The 17500-nt window shown below is 45.5% G+C and overlaps 1 protein-coding gene across 1 annotated transcript; it reads right to left on the bottom strand.

The window, feature by feature from the left end:
- Positions 1-8037: 8037 nt before the first annotated feature.
- tbx18 (T-box transcription factor 18) lies at positions 8038-16527 on the bottom strand. The gene is made up of 8 exons (XM_079996531.1): positions 16089-16527; positions 14734-14905; positions 14105-14206; positions 12826-12997; positions 12505-12672; positions 11501-11565; positions 10039-10133; positions 8038-9942 (listed from the first exon to the last, which is right to left on the bottom strand). The coding sequence occupies exons 1-8, from the start codon at positions 16327-16329 to the stop codon at positions 9395-9397; spliced, it is 1563 nt and encodes a 520-aa protein (XP_079852657.1). The 5' UTR covers positions 16330-16527; the 3' UTR covers positions 8038-9394.
- Positions 16528-17500: the final 973 nt, after the last annotated feature.

Here is a 17500-nt window from a genome sequence, read left to right as displayed (position 1 = left end):
AAAAGAGGACGCATGCACTGTTCTCAAGCAGTGGAAATGTACCGACGGTTTTCTGGTTTGGTTTGGTTTGTTAAATATATAAGTAAGTTATGAGCCATTTCATAGTGACATCAATTCTGGAAATATTGACTTAGAGGATTTGCACATGACTGAGCAAAAAAGAAAAAGGCTACAGCAACGCCAAACCATTCATTTCCTGCAGAAGGAATGGTGCCTTCCAACCTGGGAGCAAGGCTCCACACTTGGGCTGAATTGCGGCAGCCAAGCTTAAAATGTTTTCGACTTCGATCCAGTTTAACACTGACCTGCCAACAGGAATTCACCTTCAGCAAAACCTTTAGCAAGACTCAAAATCCAGAATAAAAGATAATCTATATTTGACCTATATCCAACGCTCAGCCTACCTCACACTGAACACCGTGGTGGATTCCCTGTCATGTGCAACGGCCATGACTAAACCTTTTGCCATTTGTGAATCACCCTCTCACACACACACACGTACACACATACATACACACACCCCCCTATGGCTGATACAGTAGGTGTGACATCTCTATTTTCGTATGAAGACGCTGGGTGCTGTGTCAGCACATGGTAGCGCTGCAGTGCTAAATGTCCTCTCCCTGTTCCCGTCTCCACTCGGCGGTGCCCCTCGAGTGCCCGCACATACACACACACGCACACACGCACGCACACATGCACATGCACACACGCATGCACGCGAACATACACACACATGCACACATGTACGCACACACACATACACACACACACACATGCATGCACACACACACATGCACACATGTATGCACGCACACATAGACACACACGCACACACACACACACACACACATGCACACACACACACGCACACACACGCACGCAAGTACACACACACACACACACACACACACACACACACACGTACACACACACGCACACACTCCCTTTACACCTCCTACAGAGTGGCTTGGTCGGCACGTCAGGATGTCTACCCAGCATACACACTGCAAGCATGTGACCGTTGAAAAGGAAAAGGTCCCTGTAAACAACCTTTGACGAACACTGTATATGTGTTTGGCTGTGGGGGATGATAATAATAATAATCCATCAATGCATTCAAAAAGACTTTCAGTTGTGTCTGCAGGTTGTTGTTTGGAAAAGTGACCAAGACCAGAGAGAGGGAGAGACTTTCTGGTCTCCGCCCATCACAGCTGTCACTCAAACGCTTTTAGACCCAGAGGGTAAAGCAGAGAGGAGAGGATCAGGACAGTATTATCACCCGGACGGATAAACACCTCCACATCTCTCTCTTTTTCGCTGCATCCCTCTCTCAGGCTTCACCCTCTCTCCACCTTCACTCTCTTTTTGGCCCGGTTTGGCTGCGTTTCGCCTCCATTCTCCCTCCTCCCCTCCTCCTTAGCATTTTCTATCCTTCCCTCTCTCCTCTCTCTCTCACTCTTCTGTCACCTTACCTTCCTCCGGCTCCTTCTCTCCCTCCCTCTCCCTCACCTCCTCCTCCTCCTGCCGCTGGCCTCGCTCGCCCCCTCCCATCCAGTGAATAGTGATCATGTCTGGAGTTTCATCGGCTCTTTGCACTTCTCCCCTCTATTAAGATTGATGGGCTGCTTGGCTATAAATGAGTACGCTAAGTCTAGCCAGGGCAGCGGTCAGGCAAGGGCTACATGCATAGGCCAACACACACACACACACACACACACACACACACACACACACACACACACACATACACACACACACACACACACACACACACACACACACACACACACACACACATACACTAACACACACACACACACACACACACACACACATACACACACACACACACACACACATGCATACGCCCACACAAAGTCTTGCACACCTTCCTCATTAACAGCAGAATGTTGGAAGAGCTTGAGGCCCAGAACGGGGGTGTTTCTCTGTGTAGAAAACAGAGTGCATGCCATTAAAACAGACAAATGCATATATGCACATGCGCGCGCACACACACACACACACACACACACACCCTAACTCTAACTGGCACTCGACTCTAACTGGATCTGATTATTGGATCAGTAATCAGCACTAACTCTCACGTCCCACATCTTTTACCCATAATGCACTGCAGCAAAGTTAAATGATCTGTTACAACTTAGATTTGGGAGGCTTCAAAGATTTGACATGTGCATTTGCAGACAAACTTGACAGACTTCCAGAACGGTTCCAAAGCTCCTCCAGAAGTGCTGTGTTTTCCAAACAAAAAACACCGCAACAATCCAGTCAGGTGTGAAAACTGAAGAGTAATCTTCCACTATTCTCGTTTTATGCTTTTAACATTGACGTGGCAGAACATTACAGGAGAGGAGTTAACCCAATATAATCCACGGAAATAAGTGCTTTTGTGCATGTCCTGTTTTTCTGATTAGTGTCCAGAATCCTGCTCAAGGTTGTTGGTCCTCAAAACGGATCGACATTAACTGTACAAGTAAAATGTCCCACTCTCCCCTTACACTTTGGCTCGACGTGCAGTCTGCAGTATCAGAGCTTCTCACGTCTCACATTAACAGTAAAGCACATGCTCTCATATGCTAACTAGGGCGAGTGTATCTGTTTGTGTGTGTGTGTGTGTGTGTGTGTGTGTGTGTGTGTGTGTGTGTGTGTGTGTGTGTGTGTGTGTGTGTGTGTGTGTGTGTGTGTGTTATGCGCTTGTGGGGGGGGTATAAATGTACTCGTCTGTGCTCTGGGATTGGAGGAAGAGCCGGAGGAGTTGCCCATGTTTGCGATGCTGACATGGAAATAATATTGGAAAATATTGTGCTATAATCATTTCTCAACACCCCCCCCCCCCCCAAAACTCCTTGCCATCAGATCACAGTTCAGGGGGGTGTTTAATATGAATACTGAGAAACATGCCCTGTGAACACAATAAATCAGTCCTGCGGGGGTGGGGGGTGGGGGTTGATGACAAAGATTAAACGGCTGTAAAGGACACCGTGAGCCTCGGATTCTTGCAACTGTCATCAAATACTCGCTAGGCCATTAACAGGTCACGCAGAGCAGAGGAGAGCTGAGCTGAGCTGAGCCCTGTACCCCCCCCCCCAAGACCCCTACCAACCAACCCCCAAATCCCCAGATCACAACCACCTCTCAACATCCTTGGACACAGGTGCACTTTCATCTTTCTATACATCTATCCATGTATCTCTCAGTCGGTCTATCTGTACACTTACAAAGGGCAGTGTGGTGCCATAGCCTTAAATCCATCCAGTGCAGGGAACACATTTTGTATATTCTGTATATGTCTGTACAACAATCCATCAACCCTCGCCATTTTCAAAGGTTATGTGAAAATGTACTTTGTCGAATGAAGAGATTCTCATTCTGCTTCTGAGTGACGCAGACATCCGCTGTGCTTATTGAAGGGATTTTAGTCTGACTATTCCATCACTTGGATGTTTGTACATTTAAACCCCTCTAATGGTCGCTGAAACGCACCAATCATCAAAAACATCAAAAGCCAGAACGACTGTTTCCCATATAACGGCCGTGCGTCCATCTGCCAAACCGTCCTCTCAGCTCCAAGGGGAAAGTCTCCTTGGCTTTTTAGTCTACCATGACCGCACCTGAGTGCTTCCTCGCCAAAATGCCTGGTCACGGACATCAGCGGCCACATGAGGCCACAAGGCCTAATACCAAGCATGCTCCACCGCGTGGTCACGCCGCCTGCCTGTATGGTAATGCACGCAATGCAGTCGCACGTGACCTTTAAAACCGCATGACGGGGCACGGGAAGGATATGCTAACTACTGTGTTGGAAAAGCACTGCCAATAGGATTCCCCAGGGAACAGAGGGCTGTACTGCCCACAGAGGAAGGGTTTGGTAAAGAGGCTTCTTTTTTCATTTCGGCTGAGTGTCCCTTTGTGAGAGAGCCAGCGAGAGCATGATTCATTGGAAATACTTAGTGCGAATGTTATACTGCAACAATGAACTCTACTCATCAACAACATCCATTACCTTAAAGGATAGTTTCGCTATTTTCCAACCCAGGCCTTATTTAAATGTTGGTTTCAATCATTTATAACGGTTGATAGCACAACACTTTACATTGAAAAACTTACCACTCCGCTGCAGCTTCTCACTGTGCTTCAATGCAGTCTGATGGGGCAAACATTTAAGCCTTGATTCAAAGGGAATACATTTTAATGTTTCGTTCAATCACGTTTAAGTTACAGCAATGTCATTCTATTTAAAACGACTTTTGTAACTGAAACAGTACATCAAAAGTGTAATAGCAGGTAATTAATAAAAAGCGGCGGAACCTCCTGTTTCTAGTCTCAGACATTTACACTCTTACTAGCATTGATGTATCCAAAAGAGCTGATTTGTAGAAGTGCAAAAGAGTCAATAAAACCACTTTTTTTGGTATACCATATAAAGTCTGTCCAGCAATGTTCAATGTTTTTTTTAAGGCTTATAAACGTTTTCCCTGTCGGACTATATTCAAGCACAGTGAGAAGTTGCAGCAGAGTGGTAAGTTCCTCAACAGTAAAGGCTGTGCTGTGAACAGAACATAAATGATGGTAACAAGGCCGTGGTTGAAAACCCCCCGAACATATCCTTTCAGCATCAAGAACATTACTCTCGAGCTGCTCAGTGTACTTCCCCCAGTCTGATGTCATTGAATGCTTTAAAATGTGTTCTTTTGGCAAACTCATCACAACAGTAGTAGTAGCAAAACCAATTGATGTTAATTTGGCGAAATAGCCGAATGAAAAACATTCAATTCCATAGATTGACCGTTGGCAAGATCTCAATGTCAAATAAATCCCAAATCCATATGAAAAGGGGAACCTAATGCTCAATCACAGTTAAACTATGACCTGCATGTAATAATTCACAATGAGGGTATTCTGTACTTGAAAATCTATCCATTATCTAATGTAGATATTATTTTGGAATACATATGATGTATATTATGTGCATCCTGAATTCTATCGTTAGACCAACCGTCGTGAAGAAATTCCAAAACCCTGATCTATCTTTGCACTCAGCCTACATGTTGAATGGCATGAATGCATGTATGTATGTGTTGAATGGCACCAAAATACATTCAGCAAATTTAGTAGGCACTAATTGATGCACGAGCTGACACACACACACACACACACAGACACACACAGACACACACACACACACACACACACACACACACACACACACACACACACACACACACACACACGCACCACACACACACACACACACACACACACACCAGCTTAATCAGTAATCACTCAGTAGTTTGTGAGCTTTGGGAGTATTGACTGTCACAACGAGACGCTGTGGCATGACTTCAGAGAGTGTATTTATGTGTGCAATGTTATCATTGAGCCAACGTACTTGCTGCAGGATAATGATAGATATAAGTTTGAAGCATAACACGTGTAGTGTGTTGTAATAGATATAGCTGTGAAATTGGTTGTCATGACACAGTCAAATACCTTAAAATAATATATAACCTCTTTACCTATCACCATCACAAGACAAATGGGTTCTTTGGAATTTCCAATTTTTTTCTTGAGCTATTTCTCACAAATACAGTTAGATCCATCCGAGTAATTTCATTGGACGGAAGGCATAGTTTTTAGAAATAACAACGCTGGGACATTTTACTAATATGCATCACCATACTCTACACCTCGCATACAGTCCAGAAACTGCTTATGTGTTGGCAACACTTTGGTTTACTATGGGAATTCTGAAGGAACTATTATATAAATAAATTAAAAAAATCATAATTTGTTGTCTAAAATAAGTGTTAAAAAGTAGTGCTAATTTATTTGATTAGAATAATAGAATTAATATAATGTATAATATATTATACAGTATATCAGTGCAGTAAATCATGATTTTAATCTATCTATCTATCTATCTATCTATCTATCTATCTATCTATCTATCTATCTATCTTTCTTAATTGACTTGTGTCTCGATATCTTGAGAAATGTTCTGAGGCAGAAAGGTGGAGGAACTTCCAACTATGAAATGTGGCCCTGGCTGCTAACAGCATTACAATTTTTACTGAGTGATATATTTAAAAATCTCTCTCTCTCTCTCTCTCTCTCTATCTCTCTCTTTCTCTCTTACACACACACACACACACACACACACACACACACACACGTCCCCCCCCCCCTTCCTCCACCTCAGACCCTCTGACCTTTGCCTCTTCCTCACCTCCGCTCTGCCCAGATAGAGTGACAGATCTGTCACCTCGGCACCTGGTCACACACAAGTGTTAATGTCCCCACCTCAGCTGGGAACAACACACCACTGACACTATGCGGGACGCTGGGGCCCATGTGCATACTGTACGTGATCACGTGTGTGTGCATGTTAATGTTCTTGTTCTCATATGCTAACTAAGGCGGGTGTATCTGTTTGTCTGTTTGTGTGTTTGTGTGTGTGTGTGTGTGTGTGTGTGTGTGTGTGTGTGTGTGTGTGTGTGTGTGTGTGTGTGTGTGTGTGTGTGTGTGTGTGTGTGTGTGTGTGTGTGTGTGTGTGTGTGTGTGTGTTTGTGTGCTCGGGATAATAATTTGTGTGCCTCAATTTACATGAGTTAGCTATGAATACGTGTTTGAAGCTGAGACTATGCTTATGTGCACGAGCTTGCTTTGTGTGTGTGTGTGTGTGTGTGTGTGTGTGTGTGTGTGTGTGTGGTAGAGATGCAGGACAGGGTCTTGTCACCTGTCACTCAGAAAGAGCAAGCCAGCCATTCCTCTGTTCTAAAATAGTCCGTCCTCCTCCTCCTCTCCTGCTCACATGTGCTCTCCTCTCCTCTCCCTCACCTTCTAGTTGACGGAATAACGTAACGAAATAAAGCACTATTCTCACTAGCAGGTAGAGGGCAAATAGGAGGAAAGAATTGAATGATAAAGTTAAATCAGATTTAATAAGCTGTGAGAGTATAAGATAACATATCACCACCCTGTGGGAGGGAAGTGTGTGCTGTATATTAGATCAAAATAATTCCATGAGATGGCCTGACGTTGTCCCAGTCTCATATCTGATGATTTATTTTTTATTTTTTATATTTCAGTGATAATCCTGATAAAATGAAAAGGAAAATATGGATGATATTTTTTGATATTTCCTCATACTGAAGCAATGTTGTCAAACCTATGACATCAATTTGATCATATTATCATATTATCAGTGATCATACTGTATAATCGCAGACCCCACAAGCACTGAAGACCAGTGCATATTCAAGTGGACATACAATTACAAAATGAATTAAAAAAAACAAAAACATTTCCAATTATAATTTCTTGATAGAGCAAGTCTTTGGAATATAAGTTATTAAATATCTTTTTGCAAGGCCTTGGCTTGGTTTCTCGTCAGAGGAACACCGGCAGAATGTAACTGGGAGGTCAAATCTCAAAGATCCCTGTGAACTCAGAGACACAGAGGCCTGTGTGGGGTCACACAATCGCTGACAACTTAACCACCTGTTGCTGCATTCACACACACACACACACACACACACACACACACACACAAACACACACACACACACACACACACACACACACACACACACACACACACACACACACACACACACACACACACACACGCACAGATACACAAATGTGACTGGTCAATCCAACAGACACAGATTTGCTTACATGGCGATTACACAGACAAATTCATACTCACAGACGTGAATATGAATTTGTTTTTGTGTGTGTGTGTGTGTGTGTGTGTGTGTGTGTGTGTGTGTGTGTGTGTGTGTGTGTGTGTGTGTGTGTAGCTGCATATAGATATGTGTCTAAGAGGTGTTGGTGAATCTGTCTCTTGCAGTATTTTACATTTCTCATCCATCTGAAGCCTGTGAAACCTTTGGCATCCTTATTTCCCATACACGCACGCATTCACGTTCCGATCGGTAAAACAGATTCACACACTCACAGACTCACACACAGTTGTCTTACCAATCGAAAAAAACAAAAACACTTGGGGACCTTGGGATGATATATATAGTCATTATGACATGAATAGATATATTTTTTATTTGGCTCAAAACAGGTCATGGAACATATTAATGTCCTAGGCCAAAGGGGTGTGCAGATATAGCGTGTGTTTGCAAAATGAAAAAAGCTTTTCTCTGGAGTTCAGGGCGTGGCATACCTGACCCAGGCTAATGAGCAGAAGCAGGTGCATTAGGGGTTTTTAAGTGCAGCGACGGGTCACATAGCCCTTTATATACACAGTCCTCCCTCCAGCCCGGCCCCGCCCGCTCCTATGTACAGAGTCATTACGAGCGGTTCCAACAGCTCCGCGTGGGGAGACCAAGTTTGTCGAAACCGTAGATGCGGCGCACGTAGATTGATTGGATCCATTGCATTCAATTTGTAACGTAAATCGTGAAATAGAGTCTTTCCCCTTTTGAGTGTTTAGGGCTTTGACCTTGTCAGCCCGGGATCTATAACGGGGACGGCCTCCCGTGGTTGCTCGCGGCCCCCGGGACGCTGACATGCCAGTATTTCATGTCCGACGCGCAGCTGACAGCTCTCACTCCGTCGGCTCGATGAGGTCTGTTTAAGCTGAGTGGCGAGGAAGGCGTGCGCGTAGTGCTTTTTACCATCTGGAGGGCTTTTTTTTTTTTTTTTCTCTCCACACAGGCTGGCCACCATGTTGCGAGTGACAAGACAAATAACTTGTAGTCCACAGCCCTTACTTAGAACTGAGAAGTCTGTTTTATCCAGCGTCGGCAAGAATTTGAACCACAACGCAGAGGGTGTGTAGGAAATAGGATTGTCAAATGTGAATAAATGTTGTTTTTTTTTCTTTGTTCAAGCCGCTCAGGGGGGGGGGGGGCTCCAGCGAGGGGCTGCTTGCGAAGCGCTCGCTCTGGGCCAGCCTGACTCCGACTCTGTTTGTGCGGATCTGATCCACGTTCTGTTTCGGTTCAGCCACTAGGTTTACGTTGTTGGAATCCCTTGTCCAAAACCACAGTTGCTTCCCTTTGCAAAAGGAAAAAAAAATAAAACAAAAAAATAACACTGAGCTGTGTCCCAACCCCTAAGACGCTTGAGGCTCAGAGAATAATCTTGAAGAAGAAAAAAAGGAAAAGTATGAAAATATTCCCTTAGTTGTAGGCGATGAAATATAGTCTTTGGGCTTACGAAAACAAAAGCTTGAGCCGCCGTTTTCTCCCCCCCCCCCCTTTTTCCCCCTCTGACCATCGTTCTGCATCAAAGCTGCTTCGTCTGTGAAGTATTCGTCTCACAAACTTCTCAACCCAAAGAAAATCGAATTATACCCATAACGGAATGGCGCGTTGCCGCAACGACGGCAGAAGTCAGCCATTAGAGTTCAGCCCATGTGAGCGGTCACCTGTGAGACCCCTCCTCCCGGCTGACTGCTGGCAAATCCTAAAGTCCGAGAGTCGAAGAGGAAGCCCTGCTGACCTCCGCTCAGTAAGCCCAGGCTGTCCGTTAGCGTGCCACTGGGGGAGGAGCCATGGAAAGAGTTCTGGTGATTGGCAGCGGCGGCGGCGGCAGCGGCCATCTTCTCGGGGCTGGCCGCGAGGCGCGGCGAGGGGGGAAACGTGTAACCATAGAGACTGTAGGGCGGCGTGTGGAGGCGGAGGCCGGCGTAGCCCTGGGGGGAGGGGTTGGGCAGGTAGCCAATCTGCGAGGTGGGAAGGGGCAGGGCGCAAAATCCGTCCCCCTCATAGGCCGAGGGGACTCTGGGAGGCGGGAAGGGCTCTGGGGGATTGCCGTAGCGATGCAGAGGGTGTGACGGGCGGCTACAGGTGTAGTCGGGTGGACTGAGGGGGCAGACCTGGAAAGGGGAGGAGCAAGGCGACGAGGAGAGCAGGTGGGATGATGCACCCACACCTCCATGGACCCCCGGGACTCCTATGGAGACACGCAAGGGGAGAGAAAACAATGTGAAAACAACGCAAAAGTCACTCGCGTACTCTGCGGTATTTAGAGCGATCTTAAGATGCATACCTGGTTTGGGGACACCGGGGAGGTCTTCAAACGTAAGCGTTCTCAGCGACGGACGCCAGAAGGCGTACGACTCTACCAGAGCCTCCAGACCCATCCTACGGCACGCAAACACACAGTTCAACAACAGGCAGACTGTTGTCTACCAAAATCAAACCGGGCCTCCCACAATAGCTTTCGGGTCCACAGTGCAGCGGCACAGATCCTCCCAGAATGCCCCCGGCTCCGGCCGACATTATGCCAGCCACCTGGCGGCCATCTTAGATGCCGGCGGGGGGCCCCTCTAGCGCAGTCTCCATGGAGACCGCAGGTAATGAGGGGCATAAACGCCATATTGCGATTGGCCGCCGCCAGCCGGGTGCTCCGAGGTAATTGCTTTCACACGACTTTTACGGGCGAATCAGGACGAGGGAGCAGGAAGCCGCGGCGAGGATTTATGAGGTGGGACTCCCCACCCGCCCGCCCCCACCATCCATCCACCTCTCTCTCCGTCCCTCTAGGTGGGGTGGAGAGGGGTGTCGTGGCAGAGTAATGCGAGCGCTCTGTTACCCCTCGTTAGCGTGAGGATAAAAGTGCTCCCCCCCGCCGCGTCGTAGCCACGGTGATAATTTAGACAAGGTGCCCCGAGCGGCCCTGTGTGCTCCGGAGCAGCCTATCAGAGCAGGAGTTTATTTAGCAAACTGCTTAACTCTTCCTGTAATATTTAAGGGGAGGGGTTTTTTTTTTTTTTGTTTCCTGCCTTCCTGAGTTTAACTTTTATAGGGTCAGCTGTCAGAGTACCTCAGCTATCCAGGTTGCCTAACCCTTACCTTCTTTCCCTCTCTCATTTCCTCTCTCTCTCTCACTCTCTCGCCCCCTCCCTGCCCGCCCTTTCTCTCTCTCTCCCTCCACTCTAATGATTTCTCTGCTGGCCCCAGGGGAGTGGCTGTTCCGAGACTGTAGGGGTTTTACTGCCTTGTTGTTTTAATGCCGTGTTTATATACATGTTTATAAATGTGTTTATATAGATTTTCTTCAGGACACTCTTGACTTTTATTATTCCGCCGCTGATGTTTATGTTCCCGGGGGCGGGCTGGAATCCGACGACCCATTTGGGTTTCGCTGCCGACTTTGGATTTTTCTCGGGCCCGTGACTCTTAAAATTTGATGAAACTGCTCGGTGAAATTGAAACTTAGTGCTAATTTCCATAAAATGAAATAAAAAGTACTAAATAATATAGTGTAAAAAATATATATTGCAATACTAATGCTAACAGTCTTCTAAGAGTATTTGTACTTTAGGATAGCCTTCCCGCCCTCTTGGTCGTACTTTTACGATTAGAGAAAAAACAACAAACACAGTTGCTTTGCTACTTATTAAACCTGATTTGGACAAACTGCTACTAAGCTATAGCGTAATAAAGCCTGCACACTTCCCATTACGCAGCAGATCATTTGAAAATCTCTATAGTCAAAATTAACCTACCGGTTTCTGCCAGAGTCTCGGAAACCTTTGGCAAACGGGTTTCTGTCGATTTTCAACCTTGTGATCTGAAAAGAGAAAAAAAATCTGATGTTTATTATTTGTAATATCATGCACGTCGATTACGATACAAATCTCCTCCTGCGACGATTGCTCCAGCCAAAAGCAATTTTCTCGTGCATCCTTTAAGCTTTCAACAGTTTGCATTTATTTATACAGCCTGTTAGGGCTCTTTATGATATCTGTATACGTTTGTTTGAAACACATGTGGAAATGGGTGTGTGTGTGTGTGTGTGTGTGTGTGTGCACTGTTGGGGAGGGGGGGGGGGGGTGGAAGGCTTGGCTCTGTGACCCGTGTCCAAAAGAACTTTTATAGACACGGCCACTGTGTTCTGACATCAGCCGCCATTTGCTGTGAACGAGCCGACTGCGCCGAAGACAGCGTACAAAAGCAGCAAAACCAGAGCCTGAGCTGACGTCAACGCCGCTTAGTAATGAGCAGGATATTGGCATTGGATGCTTTTTGGAATCAAAGTTCCCCTCAAGTACAAGAAGTCTAGTACATAAACACAGATAGATTTTTATTATGTGGGTGTGTAGGGCATACACATATATATACTATATGTGTGGGCTATCAATCTTTGTGAACATATCAATTCTGTTGAAATATATCTATTAGTCAATCACTTGTTTTCTCTCCTGCACAGGCATATTCTTCAGAAGAAAAGTCACTTTCCCATCACGCTTAACATAACATACAAGACGATGTATATTTTTTAACAGGCATTTTTAACAGACATTTCCATCCGTATTTATCCAGTTCACCTTTAAAGGCAATCCCCGTACAATTGACATTTATAACAAACAAGTTAAATCAGAAGTCTACACGGGAGGCTGCGGCACCCGAAACTATGACTATGGGCCATTCATTTGAGTAAATCGGTTGTGCTTTTTTTTCCCCGGCTATGTAAAGTGGAAAAAGCTGTTGGTTGGTTAGTGGTGGGTACCTGTTGGTTCTGGTATGCAGTGACTGTGGTGAACACGGTCTCGGGGAAGGAGAGCGTCCGCGTGCCTTCGCCCAGGGGCACGGACCTGACGGGGGAGAGCTCCTCTCCACACTCCTTACGGATCACGTGCACCCGCGGCTGGTACTTGTGCATGGAGTGCAAGATGATCTGGAGGCGGGGCGGGAGATACAGGCCGTTCAGACACGATTCCATGGGAGTGAAAGTTCAGAGGAGCCCGGCGAATTCGACTACGTTCACAGATCCGGATCCATTCGCCGTTTGTTTAACGCTGCGGACGCCCTTGCAGTAAGGTCCACTTACGTGTCCCTGGTCGTCCAGCTCGTTGTTGGTCAGTTTGAGCTTGTCGAAGCTAACCACCTGACGCATCCAGGTCTCCCCCGAGGCCGGGGAGTCCGGGTGGATGTAGACCCGCGGTGGCACGGGGGAGTCAGCGTTCCCGGCCACCATCCACTTGGAGCTGTGGTACACGTATCTACAACACAGTGTAAAACCCAGGGACACGTTGAGGACAATAGAGAGAATCGCACTGATCTACTTACCACAATTTACCAAGTTAGACCCTTTTCACATCATGGACCCTCATTTATTTAGATATCTATAAGGCCACGGACGCCAATTGATAAGATCTTGTTTCTGGACTCCCTCTTTAGTCCCAAATTCCACACCTGTCTATACTATATTTAGCGAGATGACAGTGAAACTATGAACAACTATCATCATGTACATCATTATTGTACATTCTCTCACTTTAAACTCTATTTTCAGTTCAACTATTAATCAGGGACCCCCTAGGAGCCCCCGCAGGACCTCCTGGGGGTCCCCGAACCCAGCGTTGAGAACCGCCAGAATACGCAATAATAAATCTATAGTTCTCTCAGAAATTAGGCAACAGACACTTGGTCTAGGCCGCAGTCGTCTTGTTATTCAATGACATTTTAATTATAAAGACACAATGATTCTCTAGCAGAATTCTCGCTCTTCAAGCTTCACTATGTTTATGAGACAATAAGAATGTTTAAAACATTCCTAATCAACAGAACATAAATGGGGCGTGAGATGTCGTAAAAATATTGATGTTCCAGTTTGTGTTCCATCATAGCATTTGTCGCTTGACCTTCTATGAAGGAGAGGTTAGGCGTCCAAAAGGCCGTTTCCAAAAGGCAGAAAAAAGACATAAAACTCATGCTGCCGACAGATCACCGTTTTCCAAGAGCCATTTGTAGCCCTGGGAAGTCAGATTGTACAATTTGAACAATTTGGTGTTTTTTTCTCCCCTCTTTCAGGCTGTATGGCCTCTGGCAGCATGGAGCCAATTCTCTGACAAAGCACTGGAAGTCACTGGAACAACGTATAAACAGGACGCATACATTTGTGAAATCTTTTTCTTCTGTGTTCTCAACTTGAAATTGAGGAGTTAATATGGACTTTTTAAGTTGATAAAAAAAAAACAAGAATAAAAGATAATAATATACAAACTAAACAAATTAAAGCATTTTTTACGTTGATCCCATGACTCCAAGCCAGTGATTTCGTTCATTGTGCGACAAAAAGTGTGTGTGTGCATGTGTGCTTTTCTCACCGATATCTTTTGTTGTCCACGGGAATTATATCCATGGCGATGTAATACTGCTGATGTGGGTCCAAGCCCGAGATTTTTACGCGCATAGCGGGAAACATCCGCCTGCAAGGAAAATCAAATAGGTCAGTGTCTAGTCATTAAATATGAACGTTGATGATGTCTGTAAGAGATCGGATCGAATTGATTTAGTCATGTTTTCGACAACTGATGCCGATAAGAAAATAAGAAAAATAAATGCAAATAACCAATAACAATCGGCAAAAGCATACAAAATCATTTACAAGCGCAGCTGCTGTATTTCATTTTTAAATTTCTAAGATTATAATTTCAGTTTAATTGTGACTAAAATTGTAGGCGTCATAATAGTTATTTGCACTCATCGAGCAACGTTTAAAAATGATCAGAGATGTAAAAATATATATAAATATATATTTTTACATATGTTTTTCTAAAGTATCACACTTGTATTTTTTGTTATAACACGCCTGCATAATTATTATTATTATTATTATTATTATTATTATTATTATTATTATTATTATTATTATTATACGACAAGAAAGGCCATCTCAAAAACGTTGAATGTTTTTTCGTGTTAAAGATACACCCTTTACTGTTTTCTTTCTCACCTCCCAGCCTTGGTGATAATCATTTCCGTCCCGATCTCGTGGAAGCGCTTCCACAGGTCGGATCCCTGCAGGTCGACGCGCATCTCCTCCTCCCCGGCGCACGGCGCGGAGCTCTGGATGCAGAGCGGCTCTGCGGGCGGCGGGCTGTCCGCCAGCACGTCCTCACTGTCCGCTGTGGAAAAGGAGCATTTTACCGGTGGGGGAAAAAAAAAAAAATCACCTCGTAAACCATTCGCAATCACAAAAACCCGAGATAACTTTTAGGATTTTACGACCTTTTCTTTTTTTCTTTTTTGTGCTTTCATAATAGGATGCAGTTGGTGAGGCCATACTGGAGTTGCCCGATCTGCGTAGTGTGCAGGAAAATAGAAAAGGAAAAGCCCGAAAATTGAAAAGTTGAGTGAAATAGATATCCCTAAATCTGTAAAATAAGATAAGATAAGATAAGATAAGATAAGATAAGATAAATTATTAACTTTATTCACCCCAGGCCGGATATACGGTGCATGCATTCTCCGAGCATGTGTATGTATGTATTTAATTGTGAAGTGGAAAGGTAATATAATACGAGTAAAAGGTAATGTAATACAACACAAACTTTCAGACCTCCGAATTTAAAAAAGCGACGTCGTCGTGTGTCGAATTTGTTTGTCTTAAGTCCAAACACCGTTTAGGATTTCAACAGGCCTTATAGCATCTTTTACGTTTCCTTGCCTTTATCGCCTGTAATTGGCGTGTTTATGATTATAACAGCACTCATAAAGCGCCTCGTATTAGTCACACACACACACCACTCATAATTACTAGACTAGTGCTCTATATATCACTAGTCCACTGTTCTAAACGTTACCTGGAATCGTTTGTTTAAGAGATGCGGATTGTTTAACAATTGTTTTTGCAGTAGAAAACGGTGCGCACGGGCACACGCACACAGGCATTTTTAAAAGAAAAATGAAAACAAAGAATGCGAAAGAAATTGACGTTTACAACAATTTCCCTGAGAGTTGACATCGACTGTGCGACCTCTAGTACAATTGGATACGTTACATCCATCTGCAGTATAAATAAACACATCCAAAGGGTTTCAAATAATTCAAACGAATTAACATGTTTATTAATAAAATTATAATTATTATTATTCATAATAATATTTTGTTGTTATTATTATTATTATTATTATTATTATTATTATTATTATTAGCTAAGCTGTTTTTGTTTTTATTATTGTTGTTCTTTGTTTGAATACAACATTGTTTCAATGCATCTAAAGTATTTTTACGCGTCTCGTAAGCCTTCGACATCGAACTCTTCCCGTGCGCGGCGCTACGTGTGCTTTTGCGTTATCTCCAACTTACGCGAGCCGTCGCTGGCGCACTCCGCCTCGCTGCCCCGGTCGCTGGCGCACCCTCTCCCCTCCAGGCGCGACGCGGGGCTCCCGGTGAGGTCCGGCGGAGCGTCGTCGGCGCCGGCGTCCTCGAAGCAACCCAGCGTGTCCTCCTGGATCCTGCGTCTCTTCTCCGCGCCGATCAGCGCCTCCACGGAGAAGGCGTGCGCCTTGACGCTCAGCGTGCAAGGGGAGCGCCGCTTCTCTGCCATCTTCTCCCCCGAAAAGTCCGACCGCGTCAAAAGTTGCGAGAAGGGGCGAAGGGAAACCCCGATTCGAGGCCGAATATAGGGGATATATCCCCCTCCGCGCTGCCAGTGGAAACGCGCCCGGGGTGGACGTCGGAGAGCTGCTGTCAAATGCCGCTCCGTTATCTGCGAGCGTGTGCGGACGCCCCGTGCGGTGGCGCAAAGATCGGAGGTCGTGGATGTGGAAGAGGGGGCGGGGCGGGCACCTGTCAATCCGGGCGCGGAGCGACCAATCCCGGCGCGCGGGGCTCTCCCCTGGCCCCGCCCCGCGGTGTGGCTGCTCGGGGCCGCCTTTCTGTGGTGGAGCGGAGCCCGTGAATGAATCACGTCCCCGCCAGTGTCTCTCTGGCATCGCGCGTATCCCCCCCCCCCCTACATATTTATTTATTTCATGTTTAATTAAATCACTACTGTCTCAACGCTGCATCCTGTTATTTTACATAGATGGTCGCTGATTCAAATTCAAACAAAGATATTGCAATATTTAGGCCTATTACAGTGTTGCATAGTCAACCCTTTGCGGGACGGACGTCCTAATGACCAGAAGTGTTCTCACTTCTCACGTTCGCAAAGGAAGCGTCGCTTAACTGCGTGTGCGGGAGATGGTTTGGAATGTGAGCCAGTGCCCCTTGCACGGGCTGTGTTTCCGAATGTCGTTTGGATTCGTCTCTCGCTCGGACTAGTTCCGTGATTCACGACCTTTATCGCGTCAAGGGCATTACAACACGGACCCCATTTGATAATCTATCCGGGACCCCAATCTGGGATTATATCACTATTTTTCTTTTTTTTCCTGATAGATATGATTTAGTGCAAACCTCCATACGTGTGTATATTAAACTAGATATTACTACTATACATTCGCTAATGGTGATAATTACGTTTTAATTGTCAATGAAGTATCGGTGAGTTGTAATTGTTCATAATTTTGTTGGGGATCCCCTGGAACAGCTTGACGTCTGCCAAGGACCCCCGCGGGGTCCCCAGACCACACGTTGAAAACCACTGGTCTGTAGGACGCACGGACGAGCGCGCTCCGTACTTGTCGCGCGCGCGCCTATAAATAAACAGGCCCGTTATACCGGCCCGTTCATTTACACCAGCGATTGGAAATATTATAAACAACACGTCTCGC

This window comes from Zeus faber (assembly GCF_960531495.2).
Source record: "Zeus faber genome assembly, chromosome: 2".
Taxonomy (NCBI): Eukaryota; Metazoa; Chordata; class Actinopteri; order Zeiformes; family Zeidae; genus Zeus; species Zeus faber.
The sequence above is the reverse complement of the archived record's forward strand: the minus strand, read 5'-3'. Positions and strand labels throughout refer to the sequence as shown.

Bases quoted from the DNA above. Each gene is read 5' to 3' on its own strand.
- tbx18 (XM_079996531.1), bottom strand. From the start codon at position 16,329: ATGGCAGAGAAGCGGCGCTCCCCTTGCACGCTGAGCGTCAAGGCGCAC. The intron at 12,673-12,825 runs GTAAGTGGACCT...CCCCGCCTCCAG, and splicing joins AGCTGGACGACCAGGGACAC to ATCATCTTGCACTCCATGCA. The intron at 11,566-12,504 runs GTACCCACCACT...TTCTCTTTTCAG, and splicing joins CTGCATACCAGAACCAACAG to ATCACAAGGTTGAAAATCGA.